Source organism: Paroedura picta, chromosome 5 (assembly GCF_049243985.1).
Source record: "Paroedura picta isolate Pp20150507F chromosome 5, Ppicta_v3.0, whole genome shotgun sequence".
In the NCBI taxonomy this organism is placed as follows: domain Eukaryota; kingdom Metazoa; phylum Chordata; class Lepidosauria; order Squamata; family Gekkonidae; genus Paroedura; species Paroedura picta.
The window spans coordinates 12,126,624-12,152,890 of record NC_135373.1 but is presented as its reverse complement, the minus strand read 5'-3'; the positions used below and the strand labels follow the sequence as shown (position 1 = coordinate 12,152,890).

At 51.1% G+C, this 26,267-nt stretch overlaps 1 protein-coding gene across 1 annotated transcript in view; it reads right to left on the bottom strand.

Moving 5' to 3' along the window:
- Nucleotides 1-9,509: 9,509 nt before the first annotated feature.
- Nucleotides 9,510-26,267, bottom strand: part of SLC8A2 (solute carrier family 8 member A2) — a 167,906-nt gene continuing 151,148 nt past the window's right edge. The window contains exons 6-8 of the mRNA XM_077336520.1: nucleotides 25,319-25,418; nucleotides 19,852-20,127; nucleotides 9,510-19,254 (exon numbers count right to left, since the gene is read on the bottom strand). Coding sequence (XP_077192635.1) covers nucleotides 18,878-19,254; nucleotides 19,852-20,127; nucleotides 25,319-25,418 — 753 coding nt within the window. The 3' untranslated portion in view covers nucleotides 9,510-18,877. The remainder of the gene's footprint in view (nucleotides 19,255-19,851; nucleotides 20,128-25,318; nucleotides 25,419-26,267) is intronic.

The window sequence follows — 26,267 nt, the reverse complement described above, 5'->3', positions numbered from 1 at the left end:
AGGGAGTTTTTGGACAAAAACCTAGCCCGGGGGTTCATCAGACCCGCCACTTCACCCCTGGCGGCCCCGGTTCTTTTCGTGAAAAAGAAAGACGGGTCTTTGCGCCTCTGCACGGACTACCGAGGGCTGAATGCTGTTTCTACTTGCAATGCCTACCCGTTGCCTTTGATAAAAGACTTGCTTGGTCACTTGGGGAAGGCACGGATTTTTACGAAATTAGACTTGAGGGAAGCCTACTACCGGGTCCGGATAAAAAAGGGGCATGAATATTTGACTGCTTTTAACTGCCCTTGGGCCAATTTGAGTACACCGTCATGCCGTTCGGCCTCGCCGGCGCTCCGGGCGTGTTCATGAACATGATAAATGAAATTATGCATGATTTATTGTATCAGGGGGTGTTGGTGTACGTTGATGATATTTTGGTGTATTCTGAGGATGTGGGCAAGCACACTGAATTGGTCCGCGAGGTGCTCCGCCGCCTGCGGAAGCATCAGTTGTTTGCTAAACTTTCAAAGTGCGAGTTTCACCGGGATGCGGTGGAATTTCTGGGTTTCCGGGTCTCCCAAGCAGGGATTGAGATGGACCCAGGCAAAGTGCGGGATTTGCTGTCCTGGGAACCACCCCGCACGCGGAGACAGCTGCAAAGTTTCTTAGGATTTGCAAACTTTTACAGAACGTTCATCCCCAGTTTCGCCAAAGTGGCGCTGCCTCTCACTGACTTGTTAAAAACAAAAAAGGGGGGAAAGACAGCGAGCCGCCCCGGCGCCCCACTCCAGTGGACTCCCCAGTGTCAGGAAGCTTTTGAGAATCTGAAACTGTTGTTTACCTCTGAGCCGGTGCTGGCCCATGCCGACCCCGCTAAGCAATTCACCGTGCAAGTAGATTCTTCGGATGTGGCAATGGGGGCTGTGATCCTACAAGAGGGGGAGGATGGGAAATTGCACCCGTTGGCCTATTTGTCTAAAAAATTTTCCGGGGTAGAAAGAAACTGGGCGATTTGGGAAAAGGAGGCGGCTGCAGTAAAATTGGCCTTAGCCACCTGGAGACATTGGTTGGAAGGGTCCGCCGTCCCCTTCGTAGTGTGGACAGACCATAAAAATCTTCAGGCGCTCAAGCAGCCCCGCTCGCTCTCAGCAAAACAAATGCGGTGGGCGGAGTTTTTCTCTCGCTTCAACTTCTCTCTCAAGCATCTGCCGGGCAAAATGAACTTTTTGGCGGACGCTCTTTCTCGCTTGCCCCAGTATAATAGCAAGCGCGACCCATTGGTGGACACAGTTTTTACCCCCGCCCAACTGGGAATGGCCGCAGTGACGCGCAGCCAAACCAAGCAGGGAAATTCAATCCCGGGAGGGTGGGTCCAGAAGGAGGTGTCACAGGACTCTGAATTTGGTTCCCTCCGCCCCGACCTAACTGAGAAGGGGGGGCCTGTTTTTCAAGGGGGAGCGTCTCTATGTCCCGGCGGCGGCGCGCGGAGACGTTTTGAAACTTTGCCACGATGCAAAAACCGCTGGACATTTTGGGTTTGTAAAAACTCTGCACCTGGTCAGGAGACATTATTGGTGGCCGACTTTACGCTCTGATGTGGAAAAGTACGTGCAGGGTTGCCCCACATGCATCGTCTCCAAACCTGCTGGTGGGAAGAAAAGGGGGTTGCTGCAGCCCCTGCCCACTCCCTCCCGCCCGTGGGCCGATGTCACCATGGATTTTATCACGGACTTACCCCCCAGCCAGGGGAAAACTGTCATCTGGGTAGTAGTGGATGCATTTTCCAAGCAAGCCCACTTTATCCCTTGTGCTGGCCTGCCTTCAGCGGCCAAATTGGCCTCGATGTTTGTGACCCACATAATACGCCTACATGGGATCCCGAGGCGCCTGCTCACGGATCGGGGCCCCCAGTTCGTTGCCAAGTTCTGGCGGGAGCTCCTGAGACTGTTGGGGGTGGAGCAAGCTTTAACATCGGGCTACCATCCGGAATCGAATGGCCAGACTGAAAGGGTGAACCAAATCCTTGAACAATACTTGCGCTGTTTTATCAACCATCAGCAAAATGACTGGGTTGCCCTGTTGCCTCTAGCTGAGTTTGCCTATAACAACGGGGCCCATGCATCCACGGGTGTGTCACCTTTTAAGGTGGTGTATGGGACTGATTTGGTGGCTGCCCCCACATGGGAGCTAAGTTCGTCCGAGGCCCCAGAAGTCACCAAATGGGCAGAGACTATTAGTGCCGGGTGGCCTGTAATCGTTTCAAGCCTCAAGGACGCAAAGCAGGCTTATAAAACCCAGGCAGACAAGAAACGGGCACCTGCGCCCGCGTGGAAAGTAGGGGACTTGGCTTATTTGTCCACAAAGAACCTGCGTTGCCAGCAAAAGTCCAAGAAACTTGGTCCCAAATATGTGGGGCCCTTCCCTATTGTGAAACTTATCAATGCTGTAACTGTAGAACTATCTTTGCCAAAAACTTACAGGAATGTACATCCGGTTTTTCATTCCAGCCTGCTGCGGAGAGCCCCTGTTCCGGATGTGTGGCACCCCCCACTATCTACGCCGGTGCCAACCTACATCGATAAAGACACCCACTACGAAGTCAACCAGATTTTAGACTCTCGTGTGCACAAGGGTCGCCTCCAATATTTGATTGATTGGAAGGATTTCCCCTCAGGGGACAAGGAGTGGGTAGAGGCAGAGAATGTGAAAGCACCTCGCCTTCTCCGGGCTTTCCACCGAGCATTCCCTGATTGTCCTCGCCCTGTTGATGTAGGCTAGGGTGGGGGAGGTCCTCTTAGTGTGGAGGGATGTCAGGATTGTAGAATCTCTGTCATAAATTAGCTTGAGTTCCTCCATGTCAGTTATATCAGTGGTCCCCAACCTTTATTAGGCTGGGGACCGGCAGGGCATCGGGTCGCGCCCGCAGGGACCGCGCCCGCGCGGGCCACGCCCATGCTTCGGGCCGCGCCCGCGAGCCACGCCCGCGGATCGGGCCGCGCCCGGCCGCACCCGCAAGCCGCGCTCGGCCGCGCCCGCGGGCCGCACCCACGAGCCGCGCCCGGCCGCGCCCGCGGGCCGCACCCACGGATCGGGCCGCGCCCGCGGATCGGGCCGAGCGGGCGCGGCCTGCACGGGCGCGGCCCGGCCCTGATTCCCTGCCCGCCCTCCCGCAGTAAGTAGCTTCCCAGGCCGCAAGCTTGCGGCCTGGGAAGTTTTTTACTGCGGGGGGGGGGCGGGGAGAGGGAGCCGCGGCCCGGCGCCATGGCCTTTGCGGCCCGGCGCCGGGCCGCAGCCCGCAGGTTGGGGACCACTGAGTTATATTGTTTTATATTGCTTGGCGCCTGCTTGCTCCAGGCCCTGTATCCTTGCTAGCCATAAAAGTGAATAGTTTGTTATGTTAACCTTATCACATGTTGTGGGCTCTCGGGATTGTTGTCACCTCCTCAAGGTTGTGAGAATGTATTCCTGTTTTTCTTACACATATGTCTTTTCTCTTGTCTCCCCTCCCTTGGGAACTGTCAAGTTTTGGGCGGGAGAATTGTATTGATAAGCAGAGGCAAATCTGAACTCTGGTCAGATTTGACTTTTCAGTCCTTAGCGTATAGTACTTTTCCAATAAAACTTTCTTTAACTAAGAAGCCTGTTGTGAGTTTTCTGTACGTTTGACAGGCAGGAGAGATTTGGTTTCTGGGACCATGGGATTGGCTTTCTTGAGGAAGACCTACTAGCACCTGTTCGACTGCACTTGTCGAAGTTGGGGAAGAATGTGTTTGGCAGGAACCTGGGGAGATTCATCAGGAGAGCTTTAAACTGAAGCCACTAGGGGAAGGAGACGATCAATATAGGGAGTGTATGGAAGGAAAACGATCGGAGGCAGCCCAACCGGCAAGGCCAGCCCATAGGGAACCAAAAGTAAAAGGATTCAGATGCCTTTATAGTAACGCCTGAAGCATGGGCAATAAAAAGGAAGAGCTGGAACTTCTCATGTTGATGAAAAGGTATGATCTAGTAGGCATCACAGAAACTTGATGGAATGATTCTCATGACTGGAATGTAATGGTGGATGGATATGAACTGTTCAGAAAAAACAGAATAGATCAAAGAGGTGGAGGAGTGGCACTGTATGTGAAGAAAGGGCTTACCTGTCAGGAAATTCTAGTGAAGGAGAGCATATCTACAGTGGAAAGCATCTGGGTGAAAATAAGTGAGGGGAAAACAAACAGTGTGGTGGTTGGTGTCTGCTACCGACCGCCTGACCAACGAGAGGATGTGGATGCTGCACTTTGTGAGCAGCTTGAGAAAATATCCAAGCGGCAGGACCTTGTCATCAAGGGTGACTTCAATTTCCCAGATGTGTGCTGGGAAACAAGCTCTGCGAAGCGTCCTCAGTCATGCAACTTTCTGACCTGCCTGGCTGACAATTTCATTTATCAAATGGTAGAAGAACCCACAAGAGGTTCAGCCATACTGGACTTAATACTGACCAACAGGAAAGAGTTGGTGGATGAGGTGAAGGAGGTGGGGACCCTAGGGGGAAGTGACCATGTCCTCATAGAATTCCTATTGAGATGGGGAGGCAAGGAAGGTTGTGGCCAGACGCTGATGTTGGATTTTCGTAGGGCAAACTTTAATAAACTCAGAGACATGATGAGTGTCATACCATGGACGAGAATGCTGGAAGGGAAGGGAACTTGTGAAGGGTGGGCGTTACTCAAACAAGATCTGTTGCATGCTCAATAAATGACTATCCCAGAAAGACGAAAACACTGCAGGAGCTCTAAGAAGCCTATTTGGATGAACAGAGAACTTCAAGAGGAACTAAGAAAGAAAAGGAAAATGTTCAGGAAACGGAGGGAAGGACAGAGCTATAAAAAAGAGTACCTACAGGTTACTAGGCACTGTAGATCAATCATCAGAAAGGCCAAAGCTGAGCGTGAGCTAAGATTGGCCATGGAAGCCCATTGTAACAAGAAAAGATATTTCAGTTATGTGAGGACCAAACGTAAAGTAAAGGAGGCAATAGGCCCACTGTTGGGTGCAGATGGACAAACTCTAATGGAAGATGCAGAGAAAGCAGAAAGGCTTAGTGCCTATTTTACATCTGTTTTCCCCCACAGGTCAAAGGGTTTAGGCACATCTAGAGATGGCAGGAGCCAAAGGATAGTGTCTGGGTGACAGGTTAACATAGATAGAGGGGTTGTCGAGAGGCATTTAGCTACACTGGATGAGTTCGAATCCCCTGGGCTGGATGAAATGCACCCAAGAGTGCTCAAAGAACTTTCCAGAGAACTTGCACAGCCCTTGTCCATCATCTTTGGGACCTCTTTAAGGACTGGAGATGTCCTGGAGGACTGGAAGAGAGCAAATGTTATTCCGATCTTCAAAAAAGGGAGGAAGGATGACCCAGGAAACTACAGACCAGTGAGTCTGACCTCTGTTGTAGGGAAGATAATGGAGCAGATATTAAAGGGAGCGATATGCAAACATCTGGAGGGCAATTTGGTGATCCCAGGAAGTCGGCATGGATTTGTCTCCAACAGGTCCTGTTAGACCAACCTGGTTTCCTTTTTTGACCAAGTAACAGGTTTGCTGGATTGTGGAAATTCGGTTGAATGTCGTTTACTTGGATTTTAGTAAAGCTTTTGATAAGGTTCCCCATGATGTTCTGATGGATAAATTGAGGACTGCAATCTGGATTTTCAGATAGTTAGGTGGATAGGGAATTGGTTAGAGAACCGCACTCAAAGAGTTGTTGTCAATGGTGTTTCATCAGACTGAAGAGACAGAGTTCAACGAGATCTGAACACAATGGAAAAATGGGCAAATGAGAACAAGATGCAATTTAATAAAGATAAGTTTAAAGTTCTGCATCTGGGTCAGAAAAATGAAAAGCATGCCTACTGGATGGGGGATATGCTTCTAGGTAACACTGTGTGTGAACTAGACCTTGGGGTACTTGTGGATTGTAAACATGAGCAGGCTGTGTGATGCAGCGGTAAAATGTCATTTTGTATCAACAGGGGCTTCACATCAAAATCACAAGATGTCATAGTCCCATTGTATACGGCACTGGCCAGAGCACACCTGGAGTACTGTGTGCAGTTCTGGAGGCCTCACTTCAAGAAGGACGTAGATAAAATTGAAAGGGTACAGAGGAGAGCCTCTTGTTAAGAGCCTCTTGTGTTGCAGAGTGGTAAGTCAGCCGTCTGAAAGCTTTGCCCATGAGGCTGGGAATTCAATCCCAGCAGCTGGCTCAAGGGTGACTCAGCCTTCCATCCTTCCGAGGTCGGTAAAATGAGTACCCAGCTTGCTGGGGGGTAAATGGTAATGACTGGGGAAGGCACTGGCAAACCACCCCGTATTGAGTCTGCCATGACAATGCTAGAGGTCGTCACCCCAAGGGTCAGACATGTCTCGGTGCTTGTACAGGGGATACCTTTACCTTTACCTTTACAGAGGAGAGTATTTGAAAGGTTGTCACTTGGAGGAGGGCAGGATGCTGTTCCCATTGGCTGCAGAGGAAAGGACACGCAGTAATGGGTTTAAACTTCAAGTACAATGATATAGGCTAGATATCAGGAAAAAGTTTTTCACACTCAGACTAGTTCAGCAGTGGAATAGGCTGCCTAAGGAGGTGGTGAGCTCCCCCTCACTGGCAGTCTTCAAGCAAAGGTTGGATACACACTTTTCTTGGATGCTTTAGGATCTTTTGGGCTGATCCTGCGTTGAGCAGAGGGTTGGACTAGATGGCCTGTATGGACCCTTCCAACTCTATGATTCTATGATTCTATGATTCTAAGAGCAGCTGCCCTACAAGTGCTGGCAGGGGCTCATGGTAACTGTCGCCCATGGACATCTGAAGAGCCACAGTTTGGCCACCCCAGGCCTAGAAGGTCACTCAATTACTTCCCTAACCACCCTTGTAGATTTGGAAGGGAAGGCCATGGATGTAAAAAGTTTTATTCCTATGCTGCCATCTAGTGGCCATTCTGCAGTTGTGCATGCCCTCTATTTAGAAGGTTCTTTTTTACCTGCCCCCGACAACCTTCCATCGGTTTTGGTACCCGTTTCTGTGGATTGCGTTTCCTGAAAGAGCCCTGCCCATCTTTCTCCCCCTTTCCAGTTCATCTGGTTTTATGCCACCTTGGATCCAGGGAACTCAACAGCGCACATGTGGCTCACCATTTGCTTTTCACCACGACCCTGTAAGGTAGAGTCAGGCTGAGAGAAATCAGGTCATAAGAGGTGAAGTGTCCCCCAGCAAATTATGTCATGGACGGGGTTTTTTAAAACAGGTCTCCCCAACCCTAGCCTGGATGCAGTGGGAAAGAGAAGGTGCATAGCCCTCAGTCAGAAGGCAGGGGTCTCCCATGCAGGCCGTTTTCCTCGAGGAAGAAACTTTAGGGCTTTGTTGTCAATATCCCCCAAACGCACCCAACAGCTAGGGCTACCAACTGTAGACTGGCAGGTCCCGCCTGGAGAAGTCCATGGTCATTCTAGGATACCACCCAGCTCCACTAAGAAACAGGGAACCCTCCCTGCTAGTTGCCCAATTTGTCTCTTCATGTTCTAAGCTCTGTGTTAAGCAGCTGGACACAAGAAATGGAGACAGGGCATCCCGGAAAGTGGAGGGTGAAATGGGAAAGACTTGTGTGCATGGGACGTGGTGCCGAACCATAGCTGACTGAGGGAGACTCCTTGGGGGATGTTTCAAGGTGAGAAACTTCGGAAGTGTTTGGCCCTTGGTGCCTCTGGACTTTCTTGGCAGTCTCCCATCCAAGCACTGACTGGGGCTGACCCTGCTTAGCTTCTAAGACCTGAGCTGAATCTGCACTTACTTTGTTCATTCAATTGTCAATCCTGTTGAATTCAGATCAATCTGAACCCAGGTCTTCTTCATTACTTTCCCCCGACTTGAAACAGAAAGTGTTCTGCACTTGATTTGGGAGCTAAGAGGTGGAAGGGCAGAAGAAGTCCAGCTGGCATGTTTTATTTCTCCTCTTTTGACTGCTGGTGGAGAAGCCTAGTGCAGCACGAGGCTCTTTCGCTAACAAGCGGGGGGAGGGGGGGAGCCAAGCAGCCAGCCAGCCACCAGCAGCAGCCTCTCAGACGAGGCAAATCTCTGCTGATTCTGGAGCAGTCACAAAGACAAAAAATAAATATTGGGAGGAAAGTTTTGCAACCAGGAAGCCTTTGAAGTGGCCAATCAGGGCATTGGTGGCTTGGCAGCAAGTTAGTTTGGGGAAAAGCAGACAGCTGCATGCTTTCTCATGCCGATTCTTCAAATATTGAGGGTCATAACCACTCCAGGATATCGCAGGCAAAAGCAATTGATCACTCCGGATCAATCATGCTTGTTGCAGAGGGAAAATTTAAATCACCCAAAATCCAAATGGAAATCACATTCAGTGGAAGATGGCAGGGACTGAATCGACCTGGGATTGTAATAAAAGCTCCATGCAGATTCAGCCCTGCAGAGATTGGGCCATCCAGATAAAGGGAAGGAAGTCTTACAAACCCAAGTATCTCTTCCCGTGATGTTGCCCACACTCAGGGACTTGGAACCAACGTTTTCCTCCCCCCCCCCCGAACTGCATCTCATCTGCTCTTCCCCATTTCACCCATGTTCTGTTCATGTCCTGAGACATTTTGGGGGGTAGAGGAGGGGACATGCTCTTCTTTTTAAGAGACCCACCTCAGGAGGAAGAAATTCCTCTGATCTGCAGACAGACCCATTTGAAGGTCGTCTCCTCCAGCATTTGTTCCTGGAGTGAGTGAAGGGAAGGCCTACTAATAACTGCAGGCAGGGCGAGGATAACTAATTCTCACTGCCTTGAAAATGCTCATGGGCTATAGCAACCCCCCACACACACACACACCTTCTGTTGCCCTCAGAATTCCCTGCTTCCTGAAACATGCCCAGTCTGACCCCCCCCCCCATTTTTGTCAATTTACAAACATGTATCCCAAGAATATACTTTGTGCAAATCAAAGCCCCCATGAAGTCTGTGGGGGACCTGCTCTCATCATTTGCACATGCCTGGTGTTTTGAGCAAGCCACGTGTTTGGGGGAAGTAGACAGGTCCTCTGATTGCCTGGACCAATTTTAAAGAGACTTCCTGTCAAACAGTGCTCCCTCCCAAAATGTTCAAGAGTGTTATATATGTGTGTTATACAAAACCAAACTCCCTGACATTTTGCAGTTGGCTCCTCCTCCTGTGGCAGCCATTTTGCCATTTGGCACCAGAATTCCAGAGGCACACATCAGCTCAAAAAAGACCTCTGATATAACATGTTAAAGATTGCTGTTTCCAAAAATCTAATTATGTATTTCAGCACATGCAACGCCATCCAAAGAGTTGTGTGTGTGTGTGTGTGGGGGAGGGGGGAGGTTGTTGTCTCAAAAATAAAGGGAGGGGTGTCAAACCAAAATGGATTCATGAATTTGTTCATTTGTCCCTGGAGGGCATAATGCATACTCAACTAAACAAGGTTTCTCATCTGCGAAATAAAGAACAGGCAGAATTTAATGTTTTTATGGCAACCTGTACAAAGAAAGCAAGAGAAAGAGAGAGCGGGCACACAATCCAAAGTTCTTAAAAAATGAAATTAAGGAGAGAGAACGCAGGAGCTCAAGAAAAACAGAGTGAACTTCAGGGGGAAGAAGACCTCTGCTAAGTGCAGGCTCAGGGCTCCTGCTCAGCTACGCCAAAAGAAGCTACAAACGTCCCTTTGTCCAAAAACCGGAATGTCAAAAACGGGAAGCATTACGAAAACCAGATATTAAAAATGTGCTATGTGCACATGTCCCCCCCCCCCCCCGTCCTCCCCTCCCCACTATGTGTTAGAAAACTGTTCCCATACTTGGGTTTCTTTTAGAAATTCAGATGAGAATTTGGAGGACAGTCTTTCAAAAGAAAAGAAGTCAAAGGCCCCAGAGGCAGAAAAGCCCCGAGCCGTAGATGGGAAAGCAGCGGGCATGGTGCCAACCTGGAAGTTTGGGATTGGAGCCCGGAGGCAGTGGGACAGAATGCCAGAGAGCCAAACCGGAGTTTGCTTGGGATTCCAGGTCCCTTTGAGGTTGGTGGCCTGGCGGTGGAGGGAGATATCTGCCTACGTGCAAATTTGGAGGAAGGGGTGAAGCCTGAGGAGGAGTGGGGTTTGGGGTGGGACTCCCACGGGCCACAAGGCCATAGACTCCATCTTCCCGCGTGGCCATTTTCTCCAGGTGGACAGATCTCTGATGTCCAGAGATTGGTTGTAACAGCGGGAGCTCTCCAGCCACCGCCTGGAGGATGGCAACCCTGGGTGCCCCATTGAATCTGGGCCATTGAATCCCACGGCAAGTACCCGCACGGCCAATATGCACAGGCCAGACGCTGGCGGAGCCCCGAGCCCCGTGGATGAGTTCTTTTGCCCAGCCGCCGTCATATCTAAAACAGGCCGAAAAGTGTGACATTTGGGCATGTCAGGAAGGGAGCAGACAGCCAAACGTCTGGTTGAGGAACGGCTCAATAGGGACTGAATGGCGAAGTCCAGGGAGCTCCTCCTCCAGCTACTGCATTCTCTGGCCCTAGTTCCTCCATCTTGCCAGTGGCGGAAGTGCCTGAGTTTGGCCTCTCAAGACCCCCTCCCTTGGCAGTGCCAGCTCTAGGTGGGGACATGAAAGCATTGGGAGGGGGGTAAATCCTGAGGAGGTCCCAGAACCCACCCGCCAAAGTGGCCTTTTCCTTCCCAGGGAACTGATCTCTGGGGTCTGATCAACAGCAACAGGGAACAATTTCCAGGCTGCCCCCTCAGGCTCCCTGCCTTCCTGGACCAACAGTGGGGTCACCCCCCCTTCCCACTCCCCGGTAGGCTGAATCTGGGATTGCTGGTTGTGGGTTGGGAGGTTGGGGGATGGAGTCTCAGGGGCGCAGACTGGAGACAGACGGGCTGTCAAAGGAGTCTAATGCCGGGGAGTATAACTGCAGTCCCTGATGATTTGTGGCTGACTCTGCCTCCTTTGAAAGCATTTTGGCATTCGGTGCCAGAATCCCATTGGCTCAAAAAGGCCAGGAACCTCTGATATGTCACAGCTGATGTCACAGTTATGAGCGGTGCCCTCTTATCCGGAGAGCCTAGTTGGATTCCCTGCTCCTCCTCTCCATGCAGCCTGCTGGGGGACCCTGAGTCCGACCCAGTTCTATGAGTTCTCTCAGCCAGTCCTTGGGCCAGTCAGTTCTCACTGAGCTCTCTCAGCCTCCCCTGCCTCCCAGGGGAGAGCTGCTTTGCTACTCCTTCAGGTAGTAAAAAGCGAGATACAAAAAAATCTCTTCTTCTTCTTCTTCTTCTTCTTCTTCTTCTTCTTCTTCTTCTTCTTCTTCTTCTTCTTCTTCTTCTTCTTCTTCTTCTTCTTCTTCTTCTTCTTCCAAATCAGCCAGTTTCTCTTGTCGCCTGGAGATAAGTAGGAAGCTTGTAGCCAGACGCGGATGTTGGATTTTCGTAGGGCAAACTTTAATAAACTCAGAGACATGATGAGTGTCATACCATGGACGAGAATGCTGGAAGGGAAGGGAGTATGTGAAGGGTGAGCGCTACTCAAACAAGAGCTATTGCATGCTCAATCAATGACTATCCCAGAAAGACGAAAACACTGCAGGAGCTCTAAGAAGCCTATTTGGATGAACAGAGAGATTCGGTTGATGTCATTTACTTGGATTTTAGTAAAGCTTTTGACAAGGTTCCCCATGATGTTCTGATGGATAAGTTGAAGGACTGCAATCTGGATTTTCAGATAGTTAGGTGGATAGGGAATTGGTTAGAGAACCGCACTCAAAGAGTTGTTGTCAATGGTGTTTCATCAGACTGGAGAGAGGTGAGTAGCGGGGTACCTCAGGGCTCGGTGCTCAGCCCAGTACTTTTTAACATATTTATTAATGATCTAGATGAGGAGGTGGAAGCAAATGAGAACAAGATGCAATTTAATAAAGATAAGTGTAAAGTTCTGCATCTGGGTCAGAAAAATTAAAAGCATGCCTACTGGATGGGGGATACGCTTCTAGGTAACACTGTGTGTGAACGAGACCTTGGGGTACTTGTGGATTGTAAACTAAACATGAGCAGGCTGTGTGATGCAGCGGTAAAAAAGGCAAATGCCATTTTTGGCTCTATCAACAGAGGCATCACATCAAAATCATAAGATGTCATAGTCCCATTGTATACGGCACTGGTCAGACCACACCTGGAGTACTGTGTGCAGTTCTGGAGGCCTCACTTCAAGAAGGACGTAGATAAAATTGAAAGGGTACGGAGGAGAGCGACAAAGATGATCTGGGGCCAAGGGACCAAGCCCTATGAAGATAGGTTGAGGGACTTGGGAATGTTCAGCCTGGACAAAAGGAGGTTGAGAGGGGACATGATAGCCCTCTTTAAGTATTTGAAAGGTTGTCACTTGGAGAAGGGCAGGATGCTGTTTCTGTTGGCTGCGGAGGAGAGGACACGCAGTAATGGGTTTAAACTTCAAGTCCAACGATATAGGCTAGATATCAGGAAAAAATGTTTCACAGTCAGAGTAGTTCAGCAGTGGAATAGGCTGCCTAAGGAGGTGGTGAGCTTCCCCTCACTGGCAGTCTTCAAGCAACGGTTGGATACACACTTTTCTTGGATGCTTTAGGATGCTCTGGGCTAATCCTGCGTTGAGCAAGGGGTTGGACTAGATGGCCTGTATGGCCCCTTCCAACTCTATGATTCTATGATTCTAAGTAGTAATTGTACTAGAATTCCAGCTTCCATCTGGAGGTTAGCAACTGAAGCCAATGTGGCTGATCAGCGTAGAAGACCCACCAGGTGAAGCCATGGAAGATGGATGGAGCCCCTCTTGGGAGACTGTGGCAGCTACAGCCTTTTGTCCGGGGCCACTTCCTCCTCGACCCAGTTGGTGTTCCGGGCGTCATTTCTCCCTTCTCTTGGCTGTTTCATTTGCCACTTTCGTGATTGATTATTCTGACCAGAGCTCTTTTCTGGGTTAGGCAGCAAAACTCCATGTCCCATGAAGGATTCTGTAGAAATAGTGGGCATCAGCACAAAAAAATAAAAGTCAGGCCTTGATCGAGGGCTGTCAAATTAGTGCCCATCCCCCATGGTCTGGTCCCGGTCGTGTCAAGAAGATGAGGCAGGCAGTCCAAACAAGAAGGGGCAAGCTGAGCTGTGGGGTGCAACCTGACATGAGGTGGTAAGAATCCAGGAGATGGGAGGGGGACGGGAGGAAACCTCAGCATGCTCTGTTGCCATAGAGTCCACCCTCCAAAGCAGCCATTTTCTCCGGAGGGACCGATCGCTGTCAATTGGAGAGTGGTCATAATTCTGGGTTCAACCCAGGCTGGCGACTCTGTGTCTTTCTGGGCTCTGGGTGCAAATGAGCAAGCACAGGCTTTCTCAACAGGGGCTTTGTGAAACCCTGGGGTTTCTCTTCGGGCCAGGAAGAGTTTCCCCAACTGGGTGGGAGTCAGTTAATTTTTAATGTATTTTTAAAAATTTACCCTTAAATTGTCAGTTGATATGACCTTATATGGTTTTGTTGACCAGTCCCGCCCCTCCCAATGGCCAATGATGGGCCTAGAGGGAGGGGGAAGGACATAAATCCTTGCTGGCCAAGGTTTGCCACCTGTGGCCTTCCGAGAGGGAAGTATTTTCATTTGAACTTAATTATGTTTGGGGGGAGGGGGCAACGGAGCATGATGTCACATCCAGCGGGCAGGTCTGGGTGATGTCGTTCTGCTGACTCGTGTCAGCATGTGTCAGGGAGGTGTGGCTGGCTGACATCACTTCTGGAGTATCTCAAAGCCTGAAGAAGTTTTCAGGGGTTTCTCAATGGTGAAAAAGCTGAGCTGGCATCTCACTGGTCGGGCCACTGAATGTTCTGTGCCAACCTGGCCAGAGGGAGGTTGGCCAGACGTCACCCAGATCCCATCTTCCCCCTGCTCTTCATTGTCTGCATTCCTGCAGACCAAGATGGCGGTCTGGGGAACCAGAAAACAGCCACGCGGACCAATAGGGGTTGTTCGGAGGCTCCCTCAAAACCAGACTGTGCTTGACCGGATATCCCAGGATGACCCCTGACTGAGTCATGCACAGAATTCCAAGAGAGGGCAAATGGCCTGGTCTCCTCTGTGGGTCACCACGGGGAGTGTGGGCAGCTGTAGCAGAACGTTTGCAGCCCCTCTCCCTTTTCGAGGAAGGTTTTCTGCATTTGTAGCATTGCCAGGAGATCCTACAATCCTCAGGGCTAAAGACCAGGTCCCAAATGTGATTTGTGTGCCAGACAATTTCTTAGAAATGCGACCTTCATACTTTCTGGGGAGATGCAACAGAGCTCTTTGGACTCTCCCCCACTGCTGTTGAGTGAATTCAAAGGTATTTAGGAGTATTTCCTAATTGATCTCCATAATTGCTGTACCTACTTGGCTACCTATGCATAACTCAGCCGTACAATAAATAAATAATTCCTAGGAAGAGGGCCCAGCCAAATACTTCTGCCAGCCAGCAAAAAGGGAGAGGATCAGATCCTTGTGTATCAGTCAGTGGCAATGCTCCTGGCTCACACGCTGAAGGCCCCAGTTCGAATCCTAGCACATCTGCTGGGGGAGGAGGAGCCAGGAAGACGTCAGGATCAGGCAGCGTCAGAAAACAGGGTCTGTCGGACATCCAGAGCAGAATGGGAGGCAGAGATCAGTAATGCTTCTGCTTGCCAGCTCCGAGTGGGGCATTCCCTGGAGATCTGGGGGTGGAGCCTGGGGAGGGTGGGTCTTCGGGAGCAGAAGGACAGCTGAGTGGAATGCTGTAGAGTCCTCCCTCCAAAGGCACCCTTCTCCCCAGAGCAACAGTTTTTGGAGGCCAATTGGAGCAGTGGGAGGTTTTCAGGTGTTCCCAGGAGGTTCACAACCCAAGTAATGAAAGGTGGCCCAAAATACAGGTAAAGGTAAAGGTAAAAAAGCCTGTTTACTGGAGGTGTGCTTGATGTCTGGGGGGGGGGGGGAGAGAGAGAGAGAGAGAGAGAGAGAGAGAGAGAGAAAATTTTTTTACTACCAGCCTGTCCTGTCAATGGAGGACATCGTCCCTTGGCGCCATTTCCTGTTAATAAATAGATTTCCCCTCTTAGAAACAGGAGAAGTTTTCCAAGAAGCTGCACCAGTGGAGTCCAGCATGGGGTTGACAACTGGAGGCTGAGAAATGCCTGGAGGTTTGGAGATGGAGCTTAAGGTTTCGGAGAGCAGAGAGGGAGCTCAGGTATAAAGCCTTCCAGCCCACCCCGTCTCCTCCAGGGGAACAGATCTCCGTGGTCATTCCGGGAGATCTCCATGCCCTACCTGGAAGCTATGGAGGAAGCAACCTCTTGGTAATTACAGCAAGCAGAGAGTCGGAGAAAACTGACAGATGGATTCCGTGGTGCTGCGAAGAAAAAATGTCTTCAAGTTAGTGCCATGTGCCAAAACCAGTTAATGACGCCGTTTCACAGCCTTCCTCAGTGGCTTCACAATAAAGTAGTGATTATATTTTTTTACTTTACTGTTACACCACTGAGAAAAGTTGCGAAAGCATTATTATTGTTAATTTAATTAATTAGATTAATATCCCACCTCCTTATTCAGCATCTCAGGGTGGCTTACATAGTTAAAATACAGCCGAGGGTACATGAAATACCCTCCTAAAACCATAAGATAATAATATAAAAATGCAACAATCGATCAAACTAGGGTGAATCACCGAACGGCTGCCACCATAATCACGCCATAGACTTATTGTAGCAATTCCTAATGCAGCAGTGAAAGAAACTGGAGGAGGTGTGGAGGCAGCCCACATTTTGGGATATTATGCTAACTTGGATGAAAGACATTTTTTCTTCACACCATCACCTAGCCTGATGCTGGCAGGGGCTTAGTGGAATTGCAGTCCAGGGCCATCTGGAGAACCATGGTTTGGTCCCCTTTGGTCTAGCCCAGGGGTAGTCAAACTGTGGCCCTTCAGATGTCCATGGACTACAAATCCCAAGAGCCCCTGCCAGCATTCACTGGTCTAGCCTGGTCTAGCCTTTCCTTGGAGGCTCTCCCATTCTGGCTGCAGGCTTCCCAGCCTCCAGGGGAGGGTGGAGATCTCCCGCTGTCCCAACGGCTCGCCAGGTGATACATGTTTAGGATGCTTTAGGATGCTTTGGGCCGATCCTGCATTGAGCAGGGGGTTGGACTAGATGGCCTGTCTGGCCCCTTCCAACTCTATGGGCCATTCCGCACCGGGATCCATGTAGCAAATTGTTTGCTGAATGAAAAATCACCATTTTAAATAGTGGAATTCGGCGTAACGCATACCTGCCTTTGTAGTGGAATCCAGTTGCGTTTCTATCGTTTCCCACAGGGTTCCGGTCTCTGCAAAAATCGCTAGCCAGGAAGCGCTATTGCTAAGCTGTATCCCGCCCCTGGCCGTCAAGCAGCCAATGGGCGGCCGTTATCATGCTCCCAAACAGCCCCTTTCCCTTTAAGGAAGTTAAAAAAAAAAAAAAAACACCCGTTGCAACGAATATGCGTTGATTCGTTGCAACAGAGAGACCCATCCAGCTAGCAGGTGGTGTTTGAGCTGCCGTTTCATCGTTGCCACGCTCCCCCCGAGTGAAAAAAAAAATCCCACCCCCCTCACGGGCGCAATTTACGGCCAAAAACAGTGTGAAAATAAACCAGCAAAAGGGCTTGTGCTTGGTGACTTTAAACAGAGGGGCTGCAGCCAGGGAAGCCTCGCTGGGTAAACAAAGGCTCGCTGGTGCATTGATCTCCACTCGCTCGGAGAAAAAAAAATGGCGATCGCTTCGCCGGAAGATCAGAGGAGAGAGCCAGGGGGAGGGACTTTGCAGAAACCGCAACAATGGTAACGCACAGAACTTTCCCGCTAGTGTTGCAGATTGGTTGCAGGAGTGTAGCGCTTTCCAGAGGGTGAATCCACTTTTTGGGATTTCCCTGAAAGCGCTACAACGAAGCGCTTTTTGCAGATCGGTTTCAGGAGTGTTGCAGATTGTCAACGACGTTGTGCATAATGGCAAAACTGTAGCGATTTCAATTAGTAACCATTGTGCTATTTTGGACGAATGCGGAATGGCCCTATGATTCTGTGATTCTAGGTTAGTTTCCCTGAAGAAAATGTTGTTTTGGAAGGTGGATTCCATGGCATTATTCCCCCTTAAAACTCCTATCCCTCCCCAAAGCCCCCCAGGTCTCAACCCAGAGTTGGCAACTCAATGTGGATGGCTTTGTCAGAGATGCTGTGTTCCTGAATTCCCTCAGTGGAGGTGGTTGAACCAAGTATCCTGGAAGGACGCTTCCGGCTCAGGGACTCTACTGGAATTGGTGTCCAAAAAACTCAAATGCACGTGAAGATCTACAATCACGGGTCTGTCTCTTCATTCCCATGACCCAAAGAGCAATAGGACCAGTGTACAAGAGAACAGGACAATGTTCCAAACAGTGAAGGGCCTCTTTTGGACACATGGTAGGTCCGTTTCCTATATTTGGGGGGCTTTGGTGATCCACCTTCAAGATGATTGGGATCACTCCCTGGAACAAGGGGAATTGCTGGGGAAGGGTGGATCTCCAGGGGTTTCCCACCATTGGGACTCCTGGGGAGGGCTGGCTGTCATGGATCCATCTGACACACACAATGTCAACATTCATGCAGCTGAGTTGGGGGAGGGGGGTGGAAAGTGGCGTCAAGTTGCAGCAACCTGGTAAGGTTTTGAAGGCGAGAGAAGTTCAGGGGTGGTTGGCAACCCTGGGCTTCCTCAGGGGTCTCCCATCCAGGGCCAACCCTGCTTAGCTTCTGAGATCTGATGCAATCGGGTATGAACCTGGGTCATTTCTGAATTCAGCCGTGGGTGACAGAGCAGGTGTTGCGCAATTATTTCCCGACAGGGAGGAATTTGGTAGAGGTCTCCTGGGGAAGGCATGCAGAAGGTGAGTGGTGATCTGTGTGGGTCCATTACTGGAGAGATCTGGAGAACGGACCCCCCGCCCTCATTAAAGAGGGGCACACACTTCTTTTCTTAAACACCTCTTGCCAGGGAGAGCCAGGCATACATTTAAGCAGCACATTAAGGGCAGTTTAACCAGAAGCGGCTAACGGTTCATGTGAAACACACCAATTTTCACCCTCTGGGTTAAAATCACAAAAGGGGGAAGTAGGCAGGGGCTGACACAGAGGTCAAATGTTCCCTCTATTTTGGTTGCTGAGTCTGGGCAAGTCAGCCTTGACAAAGCCCATGCACACCCCCAACCCTAGCTTAGCAGATGTTTTGAAAACCACAAGACAACTATTGAAAATGTCAAAAAGTTAGACATACAGAGGGAGGGAGGGAGGGAGGGAGGGAGGGAGAATAAATATCAAAACTCCATCTCATTCTAGGTAGTGTCTCTAGCCATAGAGAGTCATAGAGAACCACTAAGCAGCATTGTAGGAGTGATCCCCTCTGAGTCCTTCAGCTCAGGGAGGTGGCCAAGAGGACGTTCCAAGCAGACCCTGTTCCAGTTCCTGCTGGTTTTCCCTCCAAGTCTCCCCAGGTCTGTGGGGTGGAAGGAAGAGTCCCCCATCACGTACACATCTGCACACAAAAACTGTTGGAATCCTTGCCACAGAAGGGGGAATAGAAAGGGAGTCTCTCCTGGGCCCAGCTGCAAGTTAGAAAAATCTGCGCCCCTTGCCCCCCCCCCCCCATGGCAGCAAGGAGAGAGGAAGTTTGTGGTACAAACGGGCTTGGGGGGGTGTGGCCTCTGTGCAGAGGGACCCTCTGGAGGACAGGAATCTTGCCCCGCTGGCCTCCCTCCGACCCTGCTCCACCCCGTCCGTCCGTCTCCTTGCCCCCTCCAGCCACGAGTCCTCAGAAGCTCTTGATGTGACAGTAGGCCTCCAAGCTGGCAAAGAGGATGTAGACAAGCCAAAGGCCCAGGAAGAGGCTGGCTGTGAGGATCTTGGCGGTTCGGGGCCCCCCCAGCTCGCCCCCTATGTGTGGACGGCGTCGGTACATGAGGACGCTGATGCAGATGAAGGCGAAGATGGTGAAAAGGGTGACGGAGAAGGCCAAGGTGCCCGTCTGTACCTCGAAGTCTTTGCCCTGGAAGGCCCAGTAGATGGCAGCCACTGACCAGGCCACCCCCAGGCCCAGGAACACGTTGACCGCATTGCTGCCCGTCACATTGCCAATGGAGGCATCAGCGCACTGGTCCTGCAGGGCTGCCACTTTGCTGGCAAAGGTGTCTGCAGGAAAGAGAAGAGGCGGGTCGGAAGGGGTCCGGAAGCTGCCGTGATGAGGGCTGCCAGTAACCCTCCAGTGGGTGCTGATTTATTTATTATCAATTTTGTATGCTGCCCTCCCCTGAGCTCAGGATGGTTCACAACTCTTCAAAGATAAATTTCTCCTAGAGAGCTACTGCTCTTGCAATGGATCTCCAGACCATGGAGGAAGCAGGAAGAAATAGGTGCTCTGCAAGGGCCCTGTGCCTTGCTGAAGTTCCTCTCCTCCCCAGAAACTAACTTTGCCAAGCTCTGCCCACAAATCTCCAGGAGCCTTCATGGAGCGAGGCAGTCTATCTCAGCCACTATTTGTGGGTATTAGGCAGTGATAGCCATGTGGATAGCCAGTGATAGCCAGTGATAGCCATGAAGCAAGGCAGTCTTATCTGCCTACCCGTATGTATTAGACAATGATAGCTGGAGCAAGGCAGTCTATCTCAGCCAACCAAGTCCTATGGACAGAAAGTGGGAACAAGGCTCTCTCTCCCCTTTGGAATTTTGCTTCCTGGCAAGAGAACACCAGCCCCTGGGCCAGCCCAGCCCCCCCGGTACCCGCCCTACCTGGGATGGAGGTGCCAAGGGCCACGAAGACAACAGCGTTGACGGAGTCCTTGAGGCCGACGGTGCAGCCAAAGTGGGAGGCCAGGTCCCCGATGAGGGCTGTGAGGATCCCGATGACCATGATGCTGACGCTGAAGCAGGCCCAGCCGTTCCAGTACTCAGTGGGCGGCACACAAGCGAAAAGCACCTTCCAGAAGACTGTCAGGAAGTGCATGACATAGTCGAAGCAGGATGGCAGCCGCTCCTCCCGCCCGTCCTCCTCGTCCTCCTCATCGCCTGCAGGGGGGTGGGGAAGCCAAGAATCAGAGCTCTTTGTGAAGTGGGTGGCCGAGGGGCCAGGGCAGGCTGCAGGGAGGGAATCCTTCCCCTGAGGAATGGCCCAATACTCACGGACTGGGAGGAGAGACTGCCTTGCTCCATGGAGGCTCCACAGATCTATCACTCCCTAATACCCAGGGATAGGGGCTGAGATAGACTGCCTCACTCCATGGAGGCTCCACAGATCTATCACTCCCTAATACCCAGGGATAGGGGCTGAGATAGACTGCCTCACTCCATGGAGGCTCCACATAGCTATCATTGTTTGCAACGTTTGAGGGGGAAATGGCCACTTTAGATTAGGGGCCTAGAGATCTCCTCACATGGCAGCTAGCCTCCAGATATCAGTTCCCCTGGAGAAAGGGTTGCTTTGAGGAGTTCTCCCCTCCCTGGGCTGTCCACCCCACCAACATGTCCAGGAATTTCCCAACCACAGTTGGAGCCCTATGCAGACATACTTAGGGGGAAAAATAACTGTTCTTGACCACGAAATAGCCAAAGAATACAGAAAGGCTCAGATGAGTATTTGACAGTGGGCAAAAGGGGGTGAAGAGCCTCTTGTGGCGCAGAGTGGTAAGGCAGCTGTCTGAAAGCTCTGCCCATGAGGCTGGGAGTTCAATCTCAGCAGCCGGCTCAAGGTTGACTCAGCCTTCCATCCTTCCGAGGTCGGTAAAATGAGTGCCCGGCTTGCTGGGGGGTAAATGGTAATGACTGGGGAAGGCACTGGCAAACCACCCTGTATTGAGTCTGCCATGAAAACGCTAGAGGGCGTCACCCTAAAGGTCAGACATGACTCGGTGCTTGCACAGGGGATACCTTTACCTTTAAAAGGGGGTGATGCTTTTCCCGGCATGAATGCCTGCTACGAAACAGCATACGTGATAAAAATAGTGCCAACCCTAGGCTAAGCTATACTGCTCAACCCACCAAACTTTTTTCTGGGAGGAAGGATCTCTGCACAAGGCCAAAACGCAAGGAGAAACCATTCAAAACAGGACGGAACATGTCATGATGCAGCATGGCCAGTAGAGGGAGCCACTGCCACACCACTGGCACAGGGGTGGCAATTGGAGAGGGGTTTGTGTGGGCTTTTATGTATGCCATAAATATAGTGAAATGCTTACTTGGTGAAGACACTATGTTTTGGGTGTTTCGCACAACGTTGCCAACATCCAGCATCCATGCAGCAAACCCCCATTTTAAAGTGCTAGCTGGGGAATCGCATAAAGTGGATCCCCCAGCCTGAAAAGCGCAAAAGAGAGGAGAGCAACCAGCAGGCCACATGCTAAGGAAATGTGCGGACCCGAAGAAGCGCCATCTCTGCCTCCAATGTCCCGCCCTCGCACCTGCCTCCCTCTCCCTTCTCCAGGGGATGGGGTCTTTTTAAGCAAATTGCCTGGAGCAATGAATGGGCGTTCAAGCATGCAGGCAAAGCAAAAAGAATATTTTTTACAAAGTTGTCACACTAAGCATGCCTCTTTAAAGTTTTCTGTCCCCCCAATCAGGAATTATTCTCCCCCCCCATCAAAGGACTCAAATCACTATGGGCCCAATCCAGCCACCTGGGCTTCGATGCCCATGAAAAACTATGGTGCTTCAGAGCAGTGGTCCCCAACCTTTTTATCACCGGGGGCCGGTCAACGCTTGACAATTTTACTGGGGGGGGGTAGTCTTTTGCCGATGGGCATTGTCATCGCCGCCTGAGCCCCTGCTCAACTTACTTTCCCACCAGCGCCCCTGAGGTCCCGTCACCCGCTGCGGGGCACTGCCAGCAGTAGCTGCACAGTGCCACGCCGAGGGGGAGCCCCAGCCATGGTGGCCACTGGAAAGCACCAAAGGTGAGCCAACGGCAGAGTGACAAGGCAGCCCCCGAGGCAGCAGCTGGGGAGGAGGATGAGGAGGAACCGCAGCCTGGTACTGACTGATCCATGGACCGGTCCCGGTCTCCAGACCGGGGGTTGGGGACCGCTGCCTTGGATTATAATGGGAATTTAGGCATTCCTGCCTTTCCTGGGGGCTGGGAAAATGGGAGTTTGAGGTAAAGCCTCCAAACTTTAAGGGTACCTACAGGAGTCTCTTCCCTTACTCCCTTCCAAATTCCATAATGATTGGTCTAAGGGGTCCATGTCTAGGGGCTACCAAAGAGGATGGAGAGTCCATCCCATCTCATCTTTAAACCGCTCCTGAGGAGCGGTATTCAATAAAAGGCTAAGTGGGAGGAGAGTGGGCGGGCGCTGTCCAGGATAAAATGTCCGGGACCGATGGCACAACCACACATGCATGCCCTTCCGCACCTGCATGCTTGCCTCCACCATCACGCTCCTGCCTGTACGGGCCGCGCCGATGCCCGCCAAGACGGCCCCCTGCCCGCCAACCTACAAGACGACAACGCTTCCTCCGCTCGCCGCGCCATGCTCCCGCCCACCGTTGGCCTGCTGCCCGCGCAAACTCTGCCCACGCCGGCTGCCCAGACACCCTGCAAACTGTAAGTACGGCCCTGCACGCTGCCATGCCCTGCCCATTTTTATAAATGGGCTTTACCTGTAGTAGAATATAATGGTGGGCTGGGGGCACCCTCTTTGGTAGCCCCTAGACAAGGACCCCTTGGACCAATCATTATGGAATTTGGAGGTGAGTCAGGGAAGAGCATCATGGGTGTTGGGAGGCTCCAACCCCCTGCCCCCAGGCCCTGGGAAAGCTGGGAATGCCAAAATTCCCATTATAGAATATGGAGGAAAGGAATTGGCTGCCTGGATTGATTGACAGGTGGGAGAGTGTTGCATATAAGGCACATTGCTCTCTTCCACCATTTCCAGTAGCACATGTGAAGGATAAGGAACACAAAATGGTGGCAGACAAGGCGAGACAGCAGAAAAGGTGAGGAATGGCTGGGAAGCGAGTTAATATTCAGTGCTTTGCCATTCATCTGGCAAAATGCTATTTTTACTGATGTGTGGAAATGCCCTGTGTTTTTGGAGGCACAGGAAGGAATTGGCCCAAATAGGTAGTGCAAACCTATACCATGTATTGCTCTTAGGCAATAACCCCCCTGATCCATGGGCATGTTTTAAGGGGTCGGCATGGGGATGGGGGGTGGGTGGGAAGTGTTATGAAGTCACAGCCAAATCATGGTGACCCTGTAGAGTTTTCAAGGCACGAGACCTTCCGAGGTGGCTGGCTGTTGCCTGCCTCTGTTGAGCAACCCTGGGCGTCCTCAGTGGTCTCCCACCCAACTGCTAACAGGGCCGATCCTGCTTAGCTCCCAAGATCTCATGAGATTGGGCTCATCTTGGCCATCCAGGCCAGGACAGAGACAAGCAGGGGTGGTAAGCCTTTCTCTGCATAACAACCTTGGACTTCCTGGGTGGTCTCCCATCTAAATATCAGAGCCTGTTTAGCTTCCATATCTGATGAAATCAGGCTAGCCTGTGACAGCCAGGACAGGGCAAACAGAGGTGGTTATCCACTGACTGCCTCTGCGTAGGGACCCTGGGCATCCCTGGTGGTCTCCCATTCAAATACAAACCAGAGCTGACCCTGCTTAGCTTCTGAATTCAGGCTAGCCTGTGACATCCAGGTCAGGACATAGACAAACAGAGGTGGTTTGCCACGGCCTACCTCTGCGTAGCAAGCCTGGATTTCTTGGGTGTCCTCCTATCTAGATACTGACCAGGGCCTTCTTAGCTTCCAGATCGGGTGACTTCCAGGGAGTCTGGGCCATGTGAGAGCAGCATTATCAGGGTTGTAACAAGCCCAAGGTCACTCAGCTGGCTGCATGTGGAGGAGAAGTGGGGAATCAAACTCAGCCGGCCAGATTGAAAGCTGCCCCTCTTAACCATCACTCCAAGCTGGCTCCAAGAAGGCAAAGCTAGCCGAATGATGACTGACACAGCTTCCCTTCTGTCACACAGAGGAAGTTCTTATGCTGTGGTGGGAGCTGCTGAGCAAGGCCACATTTTTAAAAACCTGCCGACCCAATTAAATCTGCAACAGGCCTTGCTGGGCACTAGGAAAGATATCAACGGGTGACAGGGTGCCCCTGGGCGCTGGTTTAAAGATCCCTGGCGAAGAGCACAGCAGCTCCTGCGCCTTCCGCCATTTCAGGCGAAGTTTCTCAGCAAGCCAAAGGCAGTGGCCGAGGACACAACAAAGGTGTTTCCTTGCCACTGAGGTGCAGCAGTGTCGGCTGACCCAGGGAGGGGACCCATCAGAGAGGCCCATGTTGAAGGCGAAGGAAATGAAAAATGGCACTTTTTTGCCTCATGGAGAAACTTGAGGAAAGAACCAGGACTGCGAGTGCAAAGAGAAATGGAGGTGAGGAAAGATGTGGGCACGTCACAGCACAGGAGTGAAAAAATAATATCCCCCCCCCTGGGTTTATTTATTCCCCCTCCAGCGCTGAACACCCACATGGTAATCAAGGAGGCTGTCATTTTCAGAGACTTCAAGGCGGCAGCAAAAGCACGAGCTGCTTGGACTTTTATGTCATTATTTCCCATTGTAAAGCAGAGAGTACATTTCTTTATTTGAGAATCAAAACACAGACTCACAGCAGCCTTAAGACAGCCACCGGTGAAAAAGCCATTTTTGTCCTCCAGATGAGACCTGAATATAAGCAAAGCCCTGCTGGGTCAGACCAGGGAGGGCCCATCCAGTCCAGCCTCCCGTCTCACGCAGAGGCCACCCAGTTCCCCTGGAGGGCCAGCCACAGGGCAGGGAGGCCAAGGCCTTCACAGGAACATCAGAAGAGTCCTGCTGGATCAGGCCAGCGGTCCCTTTATCCCAGTCTCCTATCTCACACAATGGCCAGTTGAGCAGAGAGGCTTCTTAAGTTTAAGTTTTCTTCTTAAGTTTTCTTAAGTTTTGGTACAGTTTAAATTGGCAAAGGTATGAAGCACCATAGTTACTAAGCAACAGCAAGCCACCTCTCTGTTTCTTTCCTTGACCTGGTTAGGCAGGCTAGCCTGATCTTGACCAATCTTGGATGCTAAACAGGGTTAGTTCTTGGATGGGAGGTCACCGGGGAGAACCTAGGGTTGCTACACAGAGGGAGGCACCAGCAAAACCACCTCTAAATGTCTCTTGACTTCATGGCCCTTCCCGTTGCCCCCGCCACTCCCAAAGTCAGCCCATGTAGGGATCCACCTACCCGCACTCACGGTGATTGCTTCAAGGAACTGCTCCCGCCAGGAATGTGTGCCAATCACCAGCGCCAGGTTGGTTTTCTTGATGAGCTTGTCCACGGTATTCTAGACACAAGGGAGCAAGGGAGACATAAGACGGAGATGGGGGGGGGGGGGCTGGGGACTCAGGGAGGAGATTGGCAGGGCAGAAGGTGGACTCAGATTAGGCAGCATGATCTGCATGTTGGATTGGGTAGCCAGGGGTAGTCAAACTGCGGCCCTCCAGATGTCCATGGACTACAATTCTCATGGGAATTGTAGTCCATGGACATCTGGAGGGCCGCAGTTTGACTAACCCCTGGGGTAGATGGATTAAAGAACTCCCCTTGGGTACATTTAGATGTCATTTACAGAGGAATGTCAGAACATAACGCCTTAGATTCATCTCCTTATAAGAAGCAGGGGAAGAACACAGCTAACCAAAGCAGCTGGTCTTATCAATGTATGGGAATAGCTGACCTTGAATTAGACCATCAGGGTCACTGTTGCCTACTCAGATAGGCAGCAGAGCTCCTGGGTCTCATGAATTATCTACTCAGACTGGCAGCTACAATTCAGAGTCTCAAGTATTGTCTGCTTGGCCTGGCAACAGCAATCCAGGGTCTCTGGAGTTGTCTACAGCAGCATCGCTCCAGGGTCTCATGTATTACCAACTCCGATTGGCAGTAGCACTCCAAGGCTTCAGGTATTGTCTACTCAGAATAGCAGCAGTTCTTCTGAGTCTCAGGTATTGTCTATGCAGATTGTCAACAGTGCTTCAGGATCTCAGGTGAACAATAATTGATGGGTTCGATTCAGCACAAGTCAGCTTCATCATGGGAAGGTCCAAGGCTCAGTGGTACAGCCTCTGCTTGGCACGCAGAAGGTCCCAGGTTCAATCCCCGGCATCTCCATTTTAAAAGGACCAGGGTGTAG